General features: G+C 40.7%; 1 protein-coding gene across 1 annotated transcript in view; it reads left to right on the top strand.

The window, feature by feature from the left end:
• LOC139391249 (follistatin-related protein 5-like) overlaps positions 1–25481 on the top strand; it is a 162510-nt gene that overhangs the window by 84663 nt on the left and 52366 nt on the right. Inside the window, exons 5-6 of the mRNA XM_071138901.1 lie at positions 7724–7920; positions 17708–17828. Of these exons, the coding sequence (XP_070995002.1) occupies positions 7724–7920; positions 17708–17828 (318 nt within the window). The remainder of the gene's footprint in view (positions 1–7723; positions 7921–17707; positions 17829–25481) is intronic.

Below are 25481 nucleotides of genomic sequence, written 5' to 3'. Positions count from 1 at the left end.
CATGTCACCAAAGAATTGATTAAAACACTGTTTTGCAATGGTCTACAGTAGGCTCAGAAGTTGGCTCAGAAGTTGAACAGTTTTGAACAAATGTATTTCTTCCAAAATTAAGGAGAAGCGAGAGAGAGAAAGAGAGAGCTAGCTATATTTTGTAGTATATATTTTTTTCACTTTATCTTTCACTTACTTAGCTACCATGGAACGCAGCTAGCTAGTTTGGTCTTCTCAAACACCCAGCTCAATCAGAGAAGGACGCTATGTTAGCTAGCTGACTATGGTTATCCAACACTGGAAGTCAAGGTAAGCTTTTGGTTTTATTTAATTTATTGCCACTGGGGCCCACCGGTGTAACTCCTAAACTGCTCGCTGCTGACGGTACACTGTCCTACATGATTCCAGTGGGTTTACTTACGTGTTAGTTCTAGTAGCTATGTTGACTTGACGTTAGCTAATATGGTGACAATGATGTAGGCTGTGTGTAGCAGGTAGCGGTCATGATATGAAGGTTTTGCTTGGAAATTGTTTTTTTTGCCTCGTCACAGACAGCTGATGTGTTGTGCACTGAAGTCCATAAGATAGATGCAAGAAGTAATTATATATACAATGAGCTGTTTGAATGTGGCTGCTATGAATGTGAACTGTGTTTGCTTGTGATCAGGGGTGTGTGTATTCATTGTGCCGATTAAAAAAAAAATATATATCTTAAACAGAAGCAATCGCAACGAAACAGGGATAGACATACCTTAATTTGTCCAATAGAAACTCTCGTTTGCAACCGTTGGTCTAATGATTATACCGTAGATCAGCTGAATGCAGGCAAGAGTGTGCAACACGGTATTGAATATGACCTGTCTGTCACCTTGATTACTCATAATTTTCTCGACTTGTGCGTAGATCAGTTCACGTTGTAAACTTTCATTCATAGGCTAGGTTGTAGCAACCTCATGATGGGTACAGGTAAAATTTGAGTATCATGTAGTAGCCTAAACCTATCTATGTTACACTGAGCTTGGTGAATGGAATATGAATGCCAGTCATGTAATCTGCTGTAATAGCGCTAAAAAAAAAATATCCCCCCTTGTCTTAAACGACACGGACAGCCACTGGTATGGGGGTTATGATTTAAAATGGGTTTGGTCTTCTAAATAACGATGGAATGTGAATGTATTTCAATAGCACCGATGAAAACATAATGTTTTCATAGAGATCCAATGGAATGTGAATCCCGCAGCGGATACATAATTGGAACAGTTTTCACTTTGCGAAGAAAAGGTGAGGGGACACTAAAATGCATAAGAGCTGAGTTTAGCTAATTAGGGAGGGAGTGTATTGGCCATAGAATTAGGAATTAGAGTACTAACAATAATGTAATAGGATCTCTATGGTACTGGCTCTCTAAAGCTAGTTCTTAGAGAATGAGTAGATTCAAGACTCCTGGCAAATAATGACCTCCTCAAAGGTTGGGGTGTGTGTGTGCACGAGCGTGCACTCGTGTGAGTGTGTGAGTCTGTGCGTGTGCGTGTGCGTGTGTGATTGAAGATAAAGGAATGGAGAGGAACAGTGGGCCCAGCTCACAGGAGTGAGAAAAGCAAATTAGAGGTGCAACTGGGGTGCCAATACACACTGGGAGGTAGCGGTAAGGTGGTAAAGAGACAGAGACAGACAGAGACTGAGTGAAGAGAAGGGCTACAGACAGAATAAGAATATTTTTCACCTGGAGCTCAGTGAGGTATCAACTACACCGCTGTTATAGCTGGCAAAATCACAGGTTGCAATGGATCGTTTCATTTGATCTGGACTCTGATAGCTAGCTAGGTTGCTAGAATGAGAATGTTCTATGTCCAATTCGGTGTAGAATGTCTATAGGAATATACAGAGTCTAATTCAATGCATTGACTTGCATCTCAGAAAAACAGCAAATCGGTAGTGGGCTGGCTACGGCTGCGGTAATACAGTCCCCCGGCTCGGCAGAGCAGCTGTGGGGAGTTTGCGGCCCACTGCCCAGAGATCCATTTCGGATCCAGTCAGGTGTTACACCAATGACACCTCTAGTTGGTCTTTAAGATAGCAATCAGTGACCTTTGATTTGGGTAGCCGAGTTGTCACGCCGTGGTGATTTGATGTATGGTGGGGCGGAGGCAGTACCTGGCGGATAGGGGGGGGAAACGGGGACGGGGGGGGGGATGTGACACAAGCTATTCCGCTGAGCAGCCTCTTTCCTCTTTCTCTACATAAATAAAACAGCAATACTTTTTGAGCAGGGGACAGAGTTCAGCGGCATTCACCGTCACTTTAACAGTGAACTGTGGTTTGGGGTGAAGTGGATGTTTAATCTACCCTTAATGAACTGTCTAATTTCTACTCTTCCCCGTTCATACATCATATCCTGTTTACGCTTTGTAATAATGGCTGACAGATCTATATGAGGGTTGCAAAAGCCCCTTGGCTAGAATTTAAAGTGATATTCTCCAAAACAATGGAAAAAAGGGATCATGTCAGTTTGGATTCAAGGCTACAAAGGCTCAATCCTCAAGGGCCATAGTACTGCTGACTTTTATGTCCCTCTAGCCTGATCTGTTTATGTTTCTAATTTAGACATAGGTTTCACACATTTGGTTACCCGTGTATAATACAGTGTCTTAAAGGCAAAGGATGAAAACCAACGTACATGACGGACCTTGAGGACCAGGACCCATATTCATAACACGTCCTAGAGTAGAAGTGCTGCTCTAGAATCAGTTTCACGTCTTTTATCATTATGAATATGATTATATGGACCGGGGGGGGGGGGGGTCCTAAATGAGCACTGAATTGTTTACTGTACAAATTGACTTTGAAAATGTTTCTTTCTGTGTACAAAATGTGTAGCAGAAATATGCTAAAGAGGCATGTAAAAAAGCAGGGTACACTGTAATCCATGGATCGTTGTTATCGATCCCATGCGATTACAATGCGTAATGTGTAACTCTGGATGTAATATTGTTAAGTCAGGTTGTGGGGAAGTAATGACAAATTATTGCAATGCTTTGCCACTTGATTTAAAATATAAACGCAATATGTAAAGTGTTGGTCCCATTTTTAATGAGCTGAAATAAAAGACCCCAGACATTTCCATATGCACGAAAAACGTATTTCTGTAAAATGTTGTGCACAAATGTGTTTACATCCCTGTAAGTGAGCATTTCTCCTTTTCCAATTGACAGGTGTGGCATATCAAAAATCTGATTAAACAGCATGACCATTACACAGGTGCACCTTGTGCTGGGGACAAGAAAAGGCCACTCTAAAATGTGCAGTTTTGTCACACAACACACTACCAAAGATGTGGCTTCCGGCTTCTTCACCTGCGGGATTGTCTGAGGGGAGGGGGGGTAAGGCAGGTTTCTGTCTCTAATAAAGAACTTTGTGTGGAAAAACTCATTCTAATTGGCTGGGCCTGGCTCCCCAGTGGGTGGACTTATGCCCTCCCAGACCCACCCATGGCTATGTCCCTGCCCATTCATGTGAAATTCAAAGATTAGGGCCCAATGACTGATTTCCATCTATGAACTGTGACTCAGTAAAATATTTGAAATTGTTGCATATTACATTTATATTTTTGTTCAGTATAATTGATGTATTGACAACTCAAACATGTCAATTGGAATAACATGAATAAACGTATTCGTTTCAAATCAAATAAGCAAGAGACTAAAGCCGTGAATGGACCGTCAAATGATCATCTATCCTATATTCTCCAGAGAGCTGTACAGCATTAGTTTAAAAATGATTGAATTTGAATTGATTGATCTTAACCGCTCGCAGATAAAAATGACATTGCGTCTCTTCTCCATCTTATCGTTTTCACTGGGACCCTCTTTTTATCTATCATTGCGGGAATGAAAAACAAGAATGACTTGACAGAACAAAGAAAAATGAATTCCTTCAGATTCGCCATGCAGCAAAGCCATTGCACAAGGCATGATTCCATGATTCAGCATTAGGACCACGACTGTTGTGAACAATTACTCTGTTTGATTGCTATATTCTACTCTGCTGTCAACAGTAATACCTCTGTGGCGTGGGGCTCTCGTGATGGATCCAAATCGTATCCTTCAACCCCTTCTGGCCAATATGCGTGCGTCTGCTCACCCATATATTCTCATCCTCGAATGGGGAGCTGACCTGCAAATTATTTCACCAGTCCATTACAATTAATAACACACTTTCGTGCTTAGCGAGCCACTTAGCGTCACACCTGCCTGACGTGACCAGAATATTCTTTGTTTTTAAAAACAATGTCTGAATGGGAGTCCGTGGCGGCGGTGGAGAAAAAAAAATCCCCATCAGAATGGCCAGTCAGCCATGGCGACGGCTTTTACATGGAGTCTCTCGGGCCTCGAGGAGTGGTCACACGTTTCCGACATGAACAATGTTGCCGGAGTTTGCATTATACAGAGGCACTCCAGGGGGACAGAAGTCTCTCCGGGAGTCTTTTTTGCACTTCCCGAATGCATCGCAAAAGAGATGTTTCAGAAAGCCTTGGTTAAAATTGAAACTAACTTACTTTATCCAGTATTTCGACCCTCGTCAAGTTTGCTTGTGGTTGTAGCAAACATGAACAATTTGATTCTCGCAGGTGTTGTTCAAGTTGGTTGAATGTAGGTTTTTTTTTCCATTCGAGACGGATTCCCAGCCATTCAGAACACACTGTATTGAAGAGATGCACTCACCAAGCCGTTTGAGTGTTTCACAAAGAATTTAGGTAGGGGTTAACAACGGCACTCTTCTCACAACATAGCCGAAGCACTAGACACTATACTAGTCTAGCAGACATTATGAGTGGCTGCCATTCTTTTCAAAGCGCCCTACTTGACAACTTAAGTATATCTTTTTTAGTTTGTTTTAGAAAATAGGCTGCCGAGGCTGTTGAATGAATGCTCAGTAATTGTACGTGTACCTGTATGTGTGCGTATTTTATAGAAAGAGAGAGAGAGTGTGCGAGTGTCTGTCCGTAAGAGAGTGTGAGTACGTGCCTGCAGTGTGTGCGTTTTGTATTTACGTGTGTGTGTGTGTGTGTCTGTCCCTGTGTGTCCAGGGCTTTTGATAACACTGACCTTCATATCCCCTGGGCTAGGGCCAGCAGCCATTTATCTTTTATTCATTCGGCCATTTCTGAGGCAGCTTTTCTGTCACCAAGGCTTGTCAAAACAGAGGCCATTTCATGATGTGCAGCGCTTGGCAGCAAAATGGTGCACAGTCACACCCTGTAGATGGTGATGCCACAGTCCTGGAGAGGCTTTGTCTTGAGATGACTCTCTGTCACTAATTGTGTTATGCCACTGTCGAGAACACCTGTCTAAAGCAACTCGAAACATTCCCTCAAACTTTCTTTCCTGCTTTAGTATTTTATTTCTGTCTGGGGGAAGCAAAGTCTACTCAGGTGTAGTTCACAACAGCCAACAGAACTGTCACTACAGAACTGTCACTAACACTTCTCTAGATATTAGAAAAATAAGTTTTACAATATGTCATACATTGGAATGACAAGTTCCAGTCATTATTTTTGCTCGTAACTTTTCTATGCTGAATATTTCATGCAGTTGACTCTTTTGATGTCTGCTTTTTGGTGGTGGATTGCAAACACAAATCATCATATTTTCTCTTACTGTTGGTGTTTTGATAATGAATTCGCTCACAACGTCCATCATTGCCAACCCACACAACACTACAAGTTATGAAAGTGTTAAACTTAATATTCTGCATGAACAGAGACTCACATTCTGCAGACAGGGGCATCATGTACCCATTATTTTGGAAGGGGCACAAATGTTTGGTTGTTTTGGCTCTGTACTCCAGCACTTTGGATTTGAAATGATACAATGGGTATGCGGTTAAGGTTCAGACTGTATTTTCATCCATATCGGGTGAACCGTTTAGAAATTACAGCACTTTTTGTACATTGACCCCCCGCCCCATTTTAGGGTACCAAAAGTATTGGGACAAATTCACTTACGTGTATTAATTTAGTAAAAAGTTAAGTATTTGGTCCCATACACACAATGACTATGTCAAGCTAGTGACTCTACACATTTTGGGGATGCATTTTCTGTTTGTTTTGGTTGTGTTTCAGATTATTTTGTGCACAGTAGAAATTAGTCATCCTTATTTAACTAGGCAAGTCAGTTAAGAACAAATTATTTTTTACAATGACGGCCTACCCCGGCCAAACCCTGACGACGCTGGCCCATCAAGAAGGAATCAACAGGCAACATAGCTTGATCAAATGAATTTACAAACATATCTCCTGCGGGTGCTGCCCATCACCAGCAGCTAAAATCAAATCAGATGCTGGGTGTGTCACTTGACACTCTCTCCTCCTCCACTAACAATACTAGTCATGTTCCACTGCTTAGACGTTGCATGCATCAACTAATGGTTGCGTGCCACGTCATCGACTGTGTCATCGACTGAGATTGCTATAACATATGATGTGGTTAGCTGATAGGACAAATATGGTCCAGTTAGTGTGCCCCATCTGCAAAAGCACACTTTTTATAAATAATTTTGATCAAATGTGGGCTTAAATTTTTTTATTAAATTATTTAACCTTTCTAGGGGAACCCCTCCACAACATTCTGCTGAGATATGTAACTTTCACACATTAACAAGTCTAATACAGCAAATAAAAAAAAGATAAACATCTTGTTAATCTACCCATCGTGTCTGATTTCAAAAATTCTTTACAGCGAAAACACAACATATGATTATGTTAGGTCATAGCCAAGTCAAAAAAAACACAGCCATTTTTTTTTTCCAAAACATCCGGTGATTTTGCAGAAATACTCATAATAAACATTGATTAAAGATACAACTGTTATTCACAGAATTAAAGATATACTTCTCCTTAATGCAACCGCTGTGTCAGATTTCAAACAAACTTTATTTAAAAAGCATAATCTGAGAACGGCGCTCAGAACCCAAAACAGCCAGAGGAATATAGCATTTCGTCCAGACAAAAACTCGAAAAGTTCCATTACAGGTCGTAGAAACAAGCCAAACGATGTATGGAATCAATCTTTAGGATGTTTTTAACTTAAAACATCAATAATGTTCCAACCAGAGAATTCCTTTGTCTTCAGAAAAGCACTGGAACGAGAGGTAACTCGTCATGAGACCAAGGCACTCTGCCAGACCACTGACTTAAAGAGGTCTCATGAGCCCCTCCTTTATAGTAGAATCCTCATTCAAGTTTCTAAAGATGGTTGACATCTAGTGGAAGCCGTAGGAAGTGCAACTTTATCCATATCTCAATGTGTATTCGGTAGACCAATCTTTGAAAAACTACAACCTCAGATGTCCCACTTTCTGGTTGGAATTTTTCTCAGGTTTTCGCCTGCCATATGAGTTCTGTTATACTCACAGACATCCTTCAAACAGTTTTAGAAACTTCAGAGTGTTTTCTATCCAAAACGAATAATAATATACATATATTAGCATCTGGGACAGAGTAGGAGGTCGTTCACTCTGGGCACGCTATTCACCCTAAAGTGAAAATGGTGCCCCCTATCCCAAAACAGTTTAACATCTGAAAATAAAATAAAAACAGGAGAAATTTGAGATGTTAGTGTCCTTGTACCTCCTATGGGTATGACATCTCTGGGTGTGCACATTGGCTTTATATGGGCCTCACTTTACATGATTAAGCCATTTTAACTTTTTCTCTCTTGTTGTTGTTCCTCAGATGACAACTGCAGACTGAGTGACTACCGGAGGTTGAAGACCAAAATTCTGAACCTGCATGACCAGCGATACATGGAAACTGGCAACCATGGGGGCCACAAAGAAAACATGGCCACCAGAAAGAAGCTGGTCGACCTTCTGTTTAAGCGCTTTGACGCCGATGGTAGCGGGAGAGTAGACAGCAGCGAACTATCACAGGTGAGGAGGCCGGGACTTGGATGTCACTAAGTGTTTGAAAGAAAAAGGGAAAAACCAACGAAACATTGTGTTTACTACACACCAAGGAGTAGGGAACTATCACAGGTGAGGACACGAGGGTGGACAATAAAGCCACAGTAAATGTCTCTCCCACATGTCAGTAGCCATGCCATCACACCCTTCCCTGAAATGAAGAAAGGGTCAACAAACAGAACCTTAACATTGCGTTTACTATAGCCTGCTAGGAATTTACTATAGGAGCCATCTTGATGTAATATTTTCAACATTATTCCCTTTTCAGTTGGTCTTTGCTTCAGAAAGCGAGGCGACTAAGAAATGTAATAATCCAGGTCAAAGGAACGTTCCGCTCGTGGGTAGAATGTCGGCTTTGACTGTTACGGCCCGGAAAAAGTGTGGTTGAATATGGAGTATTGTGTGACTTTCATGACAAAGGAACACATTTTATGCATAATGAATTTATGTTTCGCAATACCCGAGCACTGGTTTATATCCCATGCATTTAAATAATTGAATAAGTAAGCAACCACTGCTGGTTTAAATAACCTTTCAACTGCTCTCAGTTTCATATGAATATATCCAGTGGCACTCTGATTACTCCTGTCTCTATTAGACTGATGTGAGATAGAAAACAAGCTTGATTCATATTAATATATCCAGTGGCACTCTGATTACTCCTGTCTCTATTAGACTGATGTGAGATAGAAAACAAGCTTGATTCATATTAATATATCCAGTGGCACTCTGATTACTCCTGTCTCTATTAGACTGATGTGAGATAGAAAACAAGCTTGATTCATATTAATATATCCAGTGGCACTCTGATTACTCCTGTCTCTATTAGACTGATGTGAGATAGAAAACAAGCTTGATTCATATTAATATATCCAGTGGCACTCTGATTACTCCTGTCTCTATTAGACTGATGTGAGATAGAAAACAAGCTTGATTCATAATAATATATCCAGTGGCACTCTGATTACTCCTGTCTCTATTAGACTGATGTGAGATAGAAAACAAGCTTGATTCATATTAATATATCCAGTGGCACTCTGATTACTCCTGTTTCTATTAGACTGATGTGAGATAGAAAACAAGCTTGATTCATATTAATATATCCAGTGGCACTCTGATTACTCCTGTCTCTATTAGACTGATGTGAGATAGAAAACAAGCTTGATTCATATTAATATATCCAGTGGCACTCTGATTACTCCTGTCTCTATTAGACTGATGTGAGATAGAAAACAAGCTTGATTCATATTAATATATCCAGTGGCACTCTGATTACTCCTGTCTCTATTAGACTGATGTGAGATAGAAAACAAGCTTGATTCATATTAATATATCCAGTGGCACTCTGATTACTCCTGTCTCTATTAGACTGATGTGAGATAGAAAACAAGCTTGATTCATATTAATATATCCAGTGGCACTCTGATTACTCCTGTCTCTATTAGACTGATGTGAGATAGAAAACAAGCTTGATTCATATTAATATATCCAGTGGCACTCTGATTACTCCTGTCTCTATTAGACTGATGTGAGATAGAAAACAAGCTTGATTCATATGAATATATCCAGTGGCACTCTGATTACTCCTGTCTCTATTAGACTGATGTGAGATAGAAAACAAGCTTGATTCATATGAATATATCCAGTGGCACTCTGATTACTCCTGTCTCTATTAGACTAAGGTAACTAAGGTAACTGAGCTAAACGACTACCGCCCCGTAGCACTCACTTCCGTCATCATGAAGTGCTTTGAGAGACTAGTCAAGGACCATATCACCTCCACCCTACCTGACACCCTAGACCCACTCCAATTTGCTTACCGCCCAAATAGGTCCACAGACGATGCAATCTCAACCACACTGCACACTGCCCTAACCCATCTGGACAAGAGGAATACCTATGTGAGAATGCTGTTCATTGACTACAGCTCGGCATTCAACACCATAGTACCCGCCAAGCTCGTCATCAAGCTCGAGACCCTGGGTCTCGACCCCGCCCTGTGCAACTGGGTACTGGACTTCCTGACGGGCCGCCCCCAGGTGGTGAGGGTAGGCAACAACATCTCCTCCCCGCTGATCCTCAACACTGGGGCCCCACAAGGGTGCGTTCTGAGCCCTCTCCTGTACTCCCTGTTCACCCACGACTGCGTGGCCACGCACGCCTCCAACTCAATCATCAAGTTTGCGGACGACACAACAGTGGTAGGCTTGATTACCAACAACGACGAGACGGCCTACAGGGAGGAGGTGAGGGCCCTCGGAGTGTGGTGTCAGGAAAATAACCTCACACTCAACGTCAACAAAACTAAGGAGATGATTGTGGACTTCAGGAAACAGCAGAGGGAACACCCCCCTATCCACATCGATGGAACAGTAGTGGAGAGGGTAGCAAGTTTTAAGTTCCTCGGCATACACATCACAGACAAACTGAATTGGTCCACTCACACAGACAGCATTGTGAAGAAGGCGCAGCAGCGCCTCTTCAACCTCAGGAGGCTGAAGAAATTCGGCTTGTCACCAAAAGCACTCACAAACTTCTACAGATGCACAATCGAGAGCATCCTGGCGGGCTGTATCACCGCCTGGTACGGCAACTGCTCCGCCCTCAACCGTAAGGCTCTCCAGAGGGTAGTGAGGTCTGCACAACGCATCACCGGGGGCAAACTACCTGCCCTCCAGGACACCTACACCACCCGATGTCACAGGAAGGCCATAAAGATCATCAAGGACATCAACCATCCGAGCCACTGCCTGTTCACCCCGCTATCATCCAGAAGGCGAGGTCAGTACAGGTGCATCAAAGCTGGGACCGAGAGACTGAAAAACAGCTTCTATCTCAAGGCTATCAGACTGTTAAACAGCCACCACTAACATTGAGTGGCTGCTGCCAACACACTGACACTGACTCAACTCCAGCCACTTTAATAATGGGAATTGATGGGAAATTATGTAAATATATCACTAGCCACTTTAAACAATGCTACCTTATATAATGTTACTTACCCTACATTATTCATCTCATATGTATACGTATATACTGTACTCTATATCATCGACTGTATCCTTATGTAATACATGTATCACTAGCCACTTTAACTATGCCACTTTGTTTACATACTCATCTCATATGTATATACTGTACTCGATACCATCTACTGTATCTGCCTATGCTGCTCTGTACCATCACTCATTCATATATCCTTATGTACATATTCTTTATCCCCTCACACTGTGTACAAGACAGTAGTTTTGGAATTGTTAGTTAGATTACTTGTTATTACTGCATTGTCGGAACTAGAAGCACAAGCATTTCGCTACACTCGCATTAACATCTGCTAACCATGTGTATGTGACAAATAAAATTTGATTTGATTTGATTTTGATTTGACTGATGTGAGATAGAAAACAAGCTTGATTCATATTAATATATCCAGTGGCACTCTGATTACTCCTGTCTCTATTAGACTGATGTGAGATAGAAAACAAGCTTGATTCATATTAATATATCCAGTGGCACTCTGATTACTCCTGTCTCTATTAGACTGATGTGAGATAGAAAACAAGCTTGATTCATATTAATATATCCAGTGGCACTCTGATTACTCCTGTCTCTATTAGACTGATGTGAGATAGAAAACAAGCTTGATTCATATTAATATATCCAGTGGCACTCTGATTACTCCTGTCTCTATTAGACTGATGTGAGATAGAAAACAAGCTTGATTCATATTCTTATGCATTCACTCTTTTGAATCCAGTGCCCCATTTGATTACAGCCAACAACTCTGATATTTAACTATAAATATATATATATATATATATATTTACATAACAGCAATGCTTTCAGCTAGGGGATGGGAGCATAAATCGACGAGCAGCGGGCGAAATACATAACGAAAGAGAAATTGTAGTGTTGTGTTGGGCTTTATTTGACTATGCAAATATTCCCTGTTGATACATTGGTAAGTTGCTTCAGGTAGTTACCATGGGTACCAAAAGTATTACATTACTGATGACACTAAGGGCTAGACACAAAGCTATGAGCCATCGTCTATCCAGGTGTTTTAATGTCAAAGTCTGTCCACAAACATCCACTGCGCAGATTGAGTCACGCCATGTTGGTTTTAAGTCATTCCTCACAGAAAATGCTAAGGTCCCTCTTAATCCTTGAAACATATGGCAATGGTAACACAGTACATATACAGTACAAACTGGTATTACATGCAGAATATGTAGTAGCTATTCTAAGCCCAATGTTTTTGTCTTGTCTACAAAAGCACTGCGGTCATTAATTCTGAATATCAGACGTTGACACAATTGACCTTAAACTATGCCACATCTCAAGAAGTCCTCAAACTATGTCACATCTCAGAGGTCCTCAAAACTATGCCACATCTCAGAAGTCCGGAATTCAACCACTGAAATCCTAAATTCTTCGCTCTTCTTGTTTTGCCAGGTTAAATTATACAAATTTGACGTGACCAATCATTTCAGCCCTCATTTACGACTTTTCTATTTGTGTATTTGTTAATTGTAAATAAGAATTTGCTCTTAATCGACATGCCTAGTTAAATAAAGGTTAAGTAAAATACATAAAATACATCAAGTTAATGGGGTGTTAATTTGACACGGACTCTGGCAGCATTCCAAACACAATGTGAAACATTTAGTTCAAAGGTTAACGCTTGGTATAGATTGTGCGCGTGTGTGTTTGTGTGTGTTCAATATGTCTGTGCATGCGTATGTGTGTGTCTTCAGCTCTGAGTGGAAGAAGGGTCAGGTGGGTACACTCTATCTTCAGACACTGACCCCCTTCTCTATGTTGACGCAATCAGATAGTGTCGATTCCTCCGGTACATCAAACCCGAGCATCAACTACAGAGCAAGGTAAAGATGGTTTGATTTCTAGCCGGTACATAAAACATTTAAGAGATGGTGTGAGAATCATCAAAGACTGTGGTGATTCACAGCTCCCTCTAATATTACCATCTCCCTAAATCAATCCGTCCGCCATGGGGTGGTTCAGAAAAGCAGGGAATACTTTGGAATGCCCTGTTTTTTTATAACACTTTCTCTGAACCAACTGTGTCTAATGTATTATGAATGCATTCAATTGCCAATTCTTATAAATTGTCTTAAAGGATGGGTACACTTTTATGAGTGCTTATAGCAAGTGTTGTAATGTACTGTGAAGTGATAGAGGTCAATGGAAATACATTTCTGGTACTTTATCATGCACAGATGGCTTTAAGGACGTTTTTGAAATCAACATACGAGGTTGAATCATCACAAACATTTTGATAATTCTTTATAGTTTACACTTGTAGTTCAGTAAGAGTTCAGAAAGCATAGGCAAAGTTGCAAAGAACAAGACATACTTGATGATGATACATTAGGCAGCAGTGCTGGGGAAGCTACTCTGAAATCATAGTTGACCAAACTACCAATTACTTCACACTAGAAGAAGTTAAGCTAAACAAAAGCTACCCTTAATACATTTTTTTTTTTAATTATATAGTTTTCAAGCTACCTCAGGAAATATGATCATATCTAAATCTGAAATGTCAAATTGCAAAAACGGTTTCAAGTGAGAATTAGGCAGGTCTGAAGCTGAAGAATAAAATAAATTATTGCCTATTTCTCCATTATTTTCTTCTCTTTTTGCCCCAAAAAGTAGTGTAGTTTCAGTAGTTAGTTACATGGCAAAAAGTAATTCACTACAGAAAACACTACCAAGATTTGAATTGTGTTCAACTTCCACCAAGCTACTGCAAAATACAGTCTTCAGTACTTCCCAACACTGTCATATTTTGTCAAGCTTCATGACAGCTGATCTAGAATGATGGATGAGTGAAAGTCAGCCTGACGGTGAGATACTGTAGATCCAACTTGTCATATTTCAAACCATATATAAAACATAACAAGAGAGTCTTTGCAGCATGAAAAGGGGTTTCCTCGGGATAATACTATTTACTTCCAGAAATAAGAGATCTATAGACTATCTAGGACAAGGTAAGACTTAAAGAGTAACTTTAATGTAAAAAAAACAACATTTTTTTCATCGAAAAACTGATGTTTTAGGCTTAGTTATAGTGAAACACGTCAATGCTGGTCTTCATTGTGATAGTTTGCTGCAAAAGTGATATATTTTGGTCTTTTAGTAGTAAATCTAGCTCTTATTGACCCTAGCGGTTGGGAAAGGATCGACGCAGGAGATAAGAAGCAGGTACAGGAAGGGAAGGGAAGGTTTAATAACTGACGGACATGGAACAGGAACACGTAACAACAATTAATGCGGACACAGGGAACACCACCGAGGAACAGACAGATATACAGGGGCAATCAACCACGTGAAGGAGACCAGGTGAGTCCAATGAGCGCTGCTGCGTGTAATGATGGTGACAGGTGCGTGTAAAGACGGGTAGCCTGGCGCCCTCGAGCGCCAGGGAGCGGGAGCGGGAGCAGGCGTGACATCTTGAGAAGGTGCCTCTACGCCAGGGATCATCTAGATTTATTCGCAGGCCGATCTTTTCTTGAACGGATGGTCAGGGGGCCTTGAACATAATTACAAATAATTTGTAATTAGAATTAGAAACAATTTGTAGAATGCAAATGGACCGGACCGCAAGAAGCCCAAACAGATATAATGACTAAAACATAATCATTTCACGTCATCTCAAGGGAGGGGTTCAGTATGAAATACACTCTCTTCTAGATGTGCTGGGTGGTACCACCTCAAGGCTAACTATACAATTAGGTGACAGCGCACCTTATTTGGCAATGGTCTTGGTAAGTGGAATGTGCCATTATATTTTGCATGATGCTTCCTTGACTAGACTACTGACGTTCCACAAAATTCCAAATTCTATGTTTTTGCTTGCCGTTTCATACGAATGTATGTGCTTTTACGAATATGAAGAAAATAAACATGTAGGCTATGTAGATTCACATGTATATCAGTAGCTACATCCATCACAACAAGAAATAAATGACAATGGTGGTCATGTCAAATTGTAGTATTTTTTTCTTCTTCCAAACGCTATGATTGATTGGTGGCTTAGTCTGTTATGGCAGTTGGTTTACAGTTCAATGGTTGTGAGTTTAAATCCCACATCGGGCAGAAATAATGTATTTACAATGTTCATCCCATGCCCACACACTTCTAATTGTGAAAAGTGAAAGCATACAGTGGGGCAAAAAAGTATTTAGTCAGCTACCAATTGTGCAAGTTCTCCCACTTAAAAAGATGAGAGAGGCCTGTAATTTTCATCATAGGTACACTTCAACTATGAAAGACAGAAAGAGAAAAAAAAATCCAGAAAATCACATTGTAGGATTTTTTATGAATTTATTTGCAAATTATGGTGGAAAATAAGTATTTGGTCAATAACAAAAGTGTATCTCAATACTTTGTTATATACCCTTTGTTGGCAATGACAGAGGTCAAACGTTTTCTGTAAGTCTTCACAAGGTTTTCACACACTGTTGCTGGTATTTTGGCCCATTCCTCCATGCAGATCTCCTCTAGAGCAGTGATGTTTTGGGGCTGTTGCTGGGCAACACGGACTTTCAACTCCCTCCAAAGATTTTCTATCGGGTTGAGATCTGGAGACTGACTAGACCACTCCAGGACCTTGAAATGCTTCTTACGAAGCCACTCCTTCGTTGCCCGGGCGGTGTGTTTGGGATCATTGTCATGCTGAAAGAGCCACGTTTCATCTTCAATGCCCTTGCTGATGGAAGGAGGTTTTCACTCAAAATCTCACGATACATGGCCCCATTCATTCTTTCCTTTACACGGATCAGTCATCCTGGTCCCTTTGCAGAAAAACAGCCCCAAAGCATTATGTTTCCACCCCCATGCTTCACATTAGGTATGGTGTTCTTTGGATGCAACTCAACATTATTTGTCCTCCAAACACGACGAGTTGAGTTTTTACCAAAAAGTTATATTTTGTTTTCATCTGACCATATGACATTCTCCCAATCTTCTTCTGGATCATCCAAATGCTCTCTAGCAATCTTCAGACAGGCCTGGACATGTACTGGCTTAAGCAGGGGGACACGTCTGGCACTGCAGGATTTGAGTCCCTGGCGGCGTAGTGTGTTACTGATGGTAGGCTTTGTTACTTTGGTCCCAGCTCTCTGCAGGTCATTCACTAGGTCCCCCCGTGCGGATCTGGGATTTTTGCTCACCGTTCTTGTGATCATTTTGACCCCACGGGGTGAGATCTTGCTTGGAGCCCCAGATCGAGGGAGATTATCAGTGGTCTTGTATGTCTTCCATTTCCTAATAATTGCTCCCACAGTTGATTTCTTCAAACCAAGCTGCTTACCTATTGCAGATTCAGTCTTCCCAGCCTGGTGCAGGTCTACAATTTTGTTTCTGGTGTCCTTTGACAGCTCTTTTGTCTTGGCCATAGTGGAGTTTGGAGTGTGACTGTTTGAGGTTGTGGACAGGTGTCTTTATACTGATAACAAGTTCAAACAGGTGCCATTAATACAGGTAACGAGTGGAGGACAGAGGAGCCTCTTAAAGAAGAAGTTACAGGTCTGTGAGAGCCAGAAATCTTGCTTGTTTGTAGGTGACCAAATACTTATTTTCCACCATAATTTGCAAATAAATTCATTAAAAATCCTACAATGTGATTTTCTGGATTTTTTTTCTCATTTTGTCTGTCATAGTTGAAGTGTACCTATGATGAAAATTACAAGCCTCTCTCATCTTTTTAAGTGAGAGAACTTGCACAATTGGTGGCTGACTAAATACTTTTTTGCCCCACTGTACCTGCTGTGAGAGGGATCCCTCTGGTAGTAATTGTAGGTTTTTATACAGTACCCAAGACCAATCTGTGAGTTTCTTTGACAATTGAGAATATAGCTGCGTAAATACTGCAATTTCGGGTTGGACTGAATTGAGCACCTAATCTTCATATTCAAGGTGATGACTGCATTTTTCTTCCCAACACAATAAATGTGAGTCCACATTTCAAAGATGTATTTTGCATCCAATGGGGGATTTGAACTTCCACTGCAAGTGGCTTTAGTAAGAAAAGGTTGGGATCAGGTACAATTATGTTTACCCACCCCAAAATGAATATTAATAGCAATTCCCCCAACCCACAACTTCTCACCTGAATGCATGTTTTGTTGTTGAAGGGATTGGACAAAGAATGAAATTGGGCTTGAGAGTTAAGCTTTTAATGTCAAATTGAGTTGAGGTTAGAAACATCATTTTCAAGTTTGTCGTCATTGTTATGTCTGCAGAGATGATCAAATCTGGGCTGGTTTTTAGGATGGCACCTGTTCTCCACTAAACCATGTATTGTGCACACAATTTACACCTCAGTGGATCTTCTCCAGTGTAATTGAATGCACATTCACCTACAGTGTCACACAAAGAAATGCATTCAGGTCTTACTGACATTGGAAAAGAACACTGGAGAGGTTGTGATATTTCTCTATTTCAATCATCTTATTACTGAGGAATCAATGTCTTCTTTGACGTGCTATATTTAGACAGAGAACTGATTGTGTTGCATTGCATGCTCTATGCTGTAACATTAGAAATCCCAGATCCTCGAGTGGTTCCCAGTTTCGGCAACCCCCCCAAAAAAGGAGACAGCGGGGGAAAAAAGTACAAGAAAAAAGAAAATCCCAGACCCAGAAAAATCCAGGCCTAGACTTAGGTGTAACTGTAAGTTATATACGGGCCCACTTAAAAGGCAAGGTCTAAATGCATTTTTCTGTTGCAGGTCATCAAGCAGGAAGGTCTGTCCAAGGATGTCTCTGAGTGCACCCTGTTTGACCTTCTCAAATACAACGACATCAATGACGACGAGCACCTGACAAAGGACGAGTTCTACACAGCTTTCGGTGAGTGACAGGACCAGTCCAGAGTGGATTGTCCACTCTTTTTATTTTCTACACATTACCATCTACTTTTTCCTGCTTGCATTTTCTTTGGCAAGGAAATTCAAAGAACCATACATTCCACAGGTTGTGTTGACTTGACCAATAGACATGACATGCTTTCAAGCACATATTGCTAAAAGCCTTATAACAAATCTATGCCTTTATGCAACAGCAAAGTGGATAAAACTGTTAGCCATGTTTACTCTACACTATTCTATACATTCCTATACAATAGTTACCATGGGTTGGTTGCAGGTAGGCAATTCTTTCTTAATTTTTTTATCTCGGGCAATACAATTCCCAATTGAGATACAGCAGTAGCCCCCGAGTCTCTCTGTCTATGTTTACCCGCCATCCCCCCATGCCAATAGGATGTTAATAATAACTCAAACAAGTGACCATCATTATGCCGGTAGCTCTAAACAGAATATGCAAGGCTTTTCTATGGTCCTTATTATTTATTAGCACAAGGTTCTGAAACCTGGATCAACTTATTATCCTTGTGGGAACTATAAAAGTAAATGGAGTGTAATTTAGTTTCAATTAGAGTTGACATTGATGATATCTCGTTGAATGGCTAGACACTTGTCCTCATCGGTAGAACTCTCCATCTGGGAGATTTAAACCTCATCATAGACTACTTAATGGCGCCAGATGAGATGGCTGCCATTTACGGGCTCCTAACCAAATGTGCTATTTTATTTGTTTGTTTTTTCGCATTGTTTGAAATAATTTTGTTGCTGCTACTATCTCTTGTGACCGAAAAGAGCTTCTGAACATCAGAACAGCGATTACTCAACTCGAACTGAACAAAGATTTTTTCTTTAATGAGTCCGACGTAAAGGATATACTGTTTGACGAGACAAGGCCCAAATCCCCGTCATCCTCATGAAAAAAAGGTTTGAGAAAAAGAGGGAGGAGGACTGGGTGACTTGTAAGAATTCGCAGACGAGCAGGGAAACCACCGCTACCCTTAGTATTATTGGCCAATGTGCAATCATTGGAAAACAAACAGGAAGATCTACAATTAAGACTATCCTGCCAAAGGGACATTAAAAACTGTAATATCTTATGTTTCACGGAGACTTGCCTAAATGACGACACATATAATATAGAGTTGGCTGGGTTCTCTGTGCATCGGCAGGACAGAGCAGCTACGTCTGCTAAGACGAGGGGCGGGGATGAGTCTCTATATGTCAATAACTGCTGGTGCGCAATGTCTAATATTAAAGTCTCACGGTATTGCTCACCTGAGGTAGACTACCTCATGATAAGCTGTAGATCACACTGTCTAAAAAAAGAGTTCTCATCTATATTATTCGTAGCCGTTTATTTACCACCACAAACCGATGCTGGCATTAAGATCGCCCTCAACGAGCTGTACAAGGCCATAAGCATCCAGAAGCAGCGCTCTGAGTGGCTGGGGACTTTAATGCAGGCAAACTTAAATCCGTTTTATCTCATTTCTACCAGCATGTCACATGTGCATCCGAAGATAAAAAAAGCTTTACTCCACATCACAGAGATGCATACAAATCTCTCCCTCGCCCTCCATTTGGCAAATCTGACCATAATTATATCCTCCTGATTCCTGCTTACAAGCAAAAACTAAAGTAGGAAATACCAGTGACTCGCTCAATACTGAAGTGGTCAGATGACGCGGATGCTATGCGGTACGTATATATCCAACCAGAAGTCATAGATTCCTGGCAACATCTGCACCGAGCTAAAGGCTAGAGCTGCCGCTTTCAAGGAGCGGGACACTAATCCGGAAGCTTATAAGAAATCCCGCTATGCCCTCAGACCAACCATCAAACAGGCAAAGCGTCAATACAGGATTTAGATTGAATCCTACTACACCAGCTCTGACGCTCGTCATATGTGGCAAGGATGGAAAACTATTACTGACTACAAAGGTGACGCGAGCCTACCAGACGAGCTAAATGCCTCTTATGCTCGCTTCGAGGCAAGCAACCCTGAACTATGCATGAGAGCACCAGCTGTTCTGGATGACTGTGTGAATATGCTCTCCGTAACCGATGTGAGCAAGACCTTTAAACAGGTCAACATTCACAAAGTCGCAGGGCTAGATGGGTTACCAGGACCTGTACTCAAAGCATGCGCGGACCAACTGGCAAGTGTCTTCACTGACATTTACAACCTCTCCCTGACTGTACGAATGTGTTTACATCTCTATTAGTGAGCATTTTTCCTTTGCTAAAATAATCCATCCACCTGACAGGTGTGGCATATCAAGAAGCTCATTAAACAGCACATTACACAGGTGCATATTGTGCTGTGAACAATAAAAGTTTGCTTTAAAATGTGCAGGTTTGTCACACCACACAATGCCACAGAAGTCTCAGGTTTTGAGGGAGCGTGCAATTGGCATGCTGACTTCAGGAATGTTCCCCAGAGCCGAGCCTGTCTCCCAAGTGGGTGGGCCCATGGCTGTGCCCCTGACCAGTCATGTGAAATCCGTAGATTAGGGCCTAACGAATTTATTTAAATTAACTGATATCCTTATATGAACTGTAACTCATTAAGATTGTTTTAATTGTTGCATGTTGCATTTATATTTTTGTTCAGTATAGTCCTTTACTTTGCTATTTCGCTGAAGTTTAAAACTACTTTTGTGGTTGCCAGATATACACTGAACAACTATATCTATATTCTTGAAAAATTGATCCTAACATGGCAACCCGTAGTGAGAGATGGGTAAATGCAGTAGTTTATATAGTCAGTCAATGTCGCTGTATAAAACTAGACACAGAGCAAATAGTGAAAGAGCTAAAACCAAACCCTTAATCTCTAGTACAACATAATGATGTAAATGAATCTTCACCGAACTAAGAAACACTAACACATATTGTGCTACCTTTTCTTGCTAATTCCCTTTCTCAAATCATCCCAGTCTGACATTTCCAACTGGCTCAATATCCTCTGACATTTCACTGGGGTTGACACATCACGGCTAGAAAAATAATGCATAATGAATTTCCCAGTAAAATTGGTCACTCATCAGCACTTTGTATGTAAAGCATGTCTAGGTGAGACAAGAAAAGTTACAAGAGTAAATGGCAAACTGGGATAGTATTTTTCTTGTCTTGTTCCTCTCCTAGTCAGGCTTAAGCGGGGGAGTAGTCCTTCAGGCAAATCAAATCAAGAAAGGATACGGGTCAAATCTGTGGAGAGCTCAACATCCTTGAAGAGCTCTGATGCACTAGCTCCAACTACTCACTTTTTTAGCTTTCCCCCCAAGCTTCTTCAGGCTGAAACTGAAAAAGAAAAGGAGATGTCTTTCCTCGTTGGCTAAGCATCCATCTTTACCTGTCTCTTTTCCTCTTCTTTTCAATTGTTTTGTCTTTCTTTCTCCCCCTCTGTGCCTGCTGGTGCTTAAGATGATTTTACTCAGTAAATACTCATGGCAAATAGTGCTGAGCGATTTTGAGGTTGGTTTCGGTTAGATTATTACAAAATATGAAACGATTAATAAAAGTCATGATAGTAGTGACTGCCCATTACTGCTTATCACTTACTAGCCAACATTTATTCACATGACTTTACTTTAATAAAATATATCAGTTGTTTTGTATATTTCACTTGTTTTAATTGATTACTTTATTATTTCATTTCAAGTCATCATCTCTATAGAGCTGCCTCCTATGCTGTTTGACAAAATCAATATTTTGTAGTTCAAAGTAAACAAAGCATACTTTTATGAATATAAACTATCAATCACTTAGATCATGTATTTTCATGTATCACCTCACAATCGAACATTAATCTCTCTTCGGGAGCAGTCGTAAAATAAACATTGTGGTCATTGTAGTTCATTCCCACGTTTAATGATGTGAACTATACAGAACAAAAATGTTAATGCAACAATTTCAATGATTTTACTGAGTTACAGATCATATAAGGAAATCAGTAAATTGAAATAAATTCATTAGGCCCTAATCTATGGTTTTCACATGATTGGGCAGGGGCGCAGCCATGAGTGGGCCTGAGCCTGGCACCCCACCCACTGGGAAGCCAGGCCCAGCCAATCAGAATAAATTTTCCCCCACAAAAGGGCTTTATTACAGACAGAAATACTCCTCAGTTTCATCAGCTGTCCAGGTGGCTGGTCTCAGATGACCCCGCAGGTGAAGAAGCCAGATGTGGAGGTACTGGGCTGGTGTGGTTACGTGTGGTCTGTAGTTGTGAGGCCGGTTGGATGCACTGCCAAATTTTCTAAAACGTTTCCTGCAGTCGTAGTACCAAAACTTGAGACATCTGTGGCATTGTATTGTGTGACAAAACTGCACATTTTAGTGTCCTTTTATTGTCCCCAGCACAAGACGTTATATGTGAGTGAATGTTAAAAAAAAAGAAGAAGATTTTTTTATATACAAATAGTTGGTGAACCACAATGATTGTTTGGTGAACCACAATGATGGCGCTGTCTAACATCACTTGAGATAGTGTAGCACTTGTCTTAACAACAAATCTAAATGTTATTTCAGTCCTATGCACACATTTAAAATCTAATACCTTAAATTCCCTCGAATAGTAAATATGTTGATTCAGTATATTTAAGCAATAAGGCACAAGAAAGTGTGGTATATTTTTATTTTTTATTTAATTTATTTCACCTTTATTTAACCAGGTAGGCTAGTTGAGAACAAGTTCTCATTTACAACTGCGACCTGGCCAAGATAAAGCATAGAAGTGTGAACAGACAACAACACAGAGTTACACATGGAGTAAACAATAAACAAGTCAATAACACAGTAGAAAAAAATTATTTTGTAGATGACATCTCCGAAGTCGAGGATCGGTAGGATAGTCAGTTTTACTAGGGTAAGTTTGGCGGCGTGATTTTGGATTGGAGATGTTTGATATGAGTCTGGAAGGAGAGTTTACAGTCTAGCCAGACACCTAGGTACTTATAGATGTCCACATATTCTAGGTCGTAACCATCCAGGGTGGTGATGCTAGTCGGGCGTGCGGGTGCAGGCAGCGAACGGTTGAAAAGCATGCATTTGGTTTTACTAGCATTTAAGAGCAGTTGGAGGGCAAGGAAGGAGTGTTGTATGGCATTGAAGCTCGTATGGAGGTTAGATAGCACAGTGTCCAAGGAAGGGCCAGAAGTATACAGAATGGTGTCGTCTGCGTAGAGGTGGATCAGGGAATCGCCAGCAGCAAGAGCAATAACATTGATATATACAGAGAAAAGAGTCGGCCCGAGTCGGCCAATACGCCACGGCTAAGGGCTGTTCTTAGACACGACACAAAGGGGAGTGGCCATATACCACAAACCTCCAAGGTGCCTTATTGCTGTTATAAACCGGTTGCCAATGTAATTAGAGTAGTAAAAATACATGTTTTGTCATACCCGTGGTATACGGTCTGATATACCACGTCTGTCAGCCAATCAGCATTCAGTACCCGAACCACCCAGTTTATAATTAGCAATATAGTACAATTTTGTGAATAACAGCAGGAAATGCAGAATGAGCCTATAATCCCAATGAAAATGACACCTGTCTTACAAATCATATTTTAATTGTCACATTCTTCATAAACAACAGGTGTAGACAACAGTGAAATGCTTACTTACGGTCCTTCCCAACAATGTTTTAATTTTTTTCTTTCACATTTATTTAACCAGGTAGGCCAGTTGAGTTCTCATTTACAACTGCGACCTGGCCAAGATAAAGCACAGCAGTTAGACAAAAACAACAACACAGAGTTACACATGGGATAAACAAATGTACAGTCAATAACACAATAGAAAAATCTATATACAGTGTGTGCAAATGTAGTAAGATTAGGGAGGTAAGGCAATAAATAGGCCATAGTGGCGAAATAATTACAATTTAGCATTAACAATGGAATGATAGATGTGCAGATGATGATACATATACTGGAGTGCAAAAGAGCAAAAAATAAACAACAATATGGGGATGTGGTAGTTGAAGATGGGCTGTGTACAGGTGCCACGATCGGTAAGCTGCTCTGACAGCTGATGCTTGAAGTTAGTGAGGGAGAAATAGGTCTCCAGCTTCAGTGATTTTTGAAATTCGTTCCAGTCATTGGCAGCAGAGAACTGGAAGGAAAGGTGGCCAAATGAGGAGTTGGCTTTGGGGATGACCAGTGAAATATACCTCCTGGAGCATGTGGTACGGGTGGGTGTTGCTATGGTGACCAGTGAGCTGCAATAAGGCGGGGCTTTACCTAGCAAAGACTTGTAGATGACCTGGAGCCAGTGGGTTTGGCGGCGAATATGAAGCGAGGGCCAGCCAACGAGAGCATACAGGTCGCTGTGGTGGATAGTATATGGGGCTTCAGTGACAAAGCGGATGGCACTGTGATAGACTACATCCAATTTGCTGAGTTGTGTGTTGGAGGCTATTTTGTAAATGACATCGCCGAAGTCAAGGATCGGTAGGATAGTCAGTTTTACAAGGGCATGTTAAGCAGCATAAGTGAAGGAGGCTTTGTTGCGAAATAGGTAGCCAATTCTAGATTTAATTTTGGATTGGAGATGCTTAATGTGAGTCTGGAAGGAGAGTTTACAGTCTAACATGACACCTACAGTGCCTTGCAAAAGTATTCATCCCCCCTTGGCGTTTTTCCTATTTTGTTGCATTATAACCTGTTATTTAAATGGATTATTATTTGGATTTCATTTAATGGACATACACAAAGTTGTACAATTAAAAAAAATAAACTTGTTTAAAAAAATAATCAAAAATTTAAATGGAAAAGTGATGTGTGCATATGTATTCACCCCTGTGCTATGAAGCCCCTAAATAAGATCTGGTCTAACCAATTAACTTCAGAAGTCACATAATTAGTTAAATAAAGTCCACCTGTGTGCAATCTATGTGTCACATAATCTGTCACATGATCTCATGATCACATGATGATATACAGTTGAAGTCGGAAGGTTACATACATCGTAGCCAAACTCAGTTTTTCACAATTCCTGACATTTAATCCAAGTAAATATTCCCTGTCTTAGGTCAGTTTGGATCACCACTTTATTTTAAGAATGCGAAATGTCAGAATAATAGTGGATAGAATTATTTTATTTATGTTATTTATTTTAACATTTTATTGCTTTCATCACATTCCCAGTGGGTCAGAAGTTTACACTGCCTTTAAATTGTTAAACGTGGGTCAGAAGTTTCAGGTAGCACGCTCAAGTTTTCAGTTTTTTTGTCTTGTTTTTTGTCTGTTTCACAATAAAACATATTTTGCATCGTCAAAGTGGTAGGTATGTTGTTTAAATCAAAAGTTACAAACTCCCCCAAAATCCATTTAAATTCCAGGTTGTAAGATAACAAAATAGTAAAAATACCAAGGGGGGTGAATACTTTCGCAAGGCGCTGTAGGTATTTGTAGTTATCCACATATTCTATGTCAGAACCGTCCAGAGTATTGATGTTAGTCCGCCGGGGTGTGCAGGCGGCGATCGGTTGAAGAGCACGGTTGAAGAGTACTTTTACTTGCATTTAAGAGCAGTTGAAGGTCAAGGAAGGAGTGTTGTATGGCACTGAAGCTCGCCTGGAGGTTTGTTAACACAGTGTCCAAAGAAGGTCCAGAAGTATACAGAATGGTGTC

This window comes from Oncorhynchus clarkii, chromosome 31, assembly GCF_045791955.1.
Source record: "Oncorhynchus clarkii lewisi isolate Uvic-CL-2024 chromosome 31, UVic_Ocla_1.0, whole genome shotgun sequence".
Classification (NCBI taxonomy): domain Eukaryota; kingdom Metazoa; phylum Chordata; class Actinopteri; order Salmoniformes; family Salmonidae; genus Oncorhynchus; species Oncorhynchus clarkii.
Note: the sequence above shows the minus strand (reverse complement) of the source record. Positions and strands in the feature narration are given on the sequence as shown.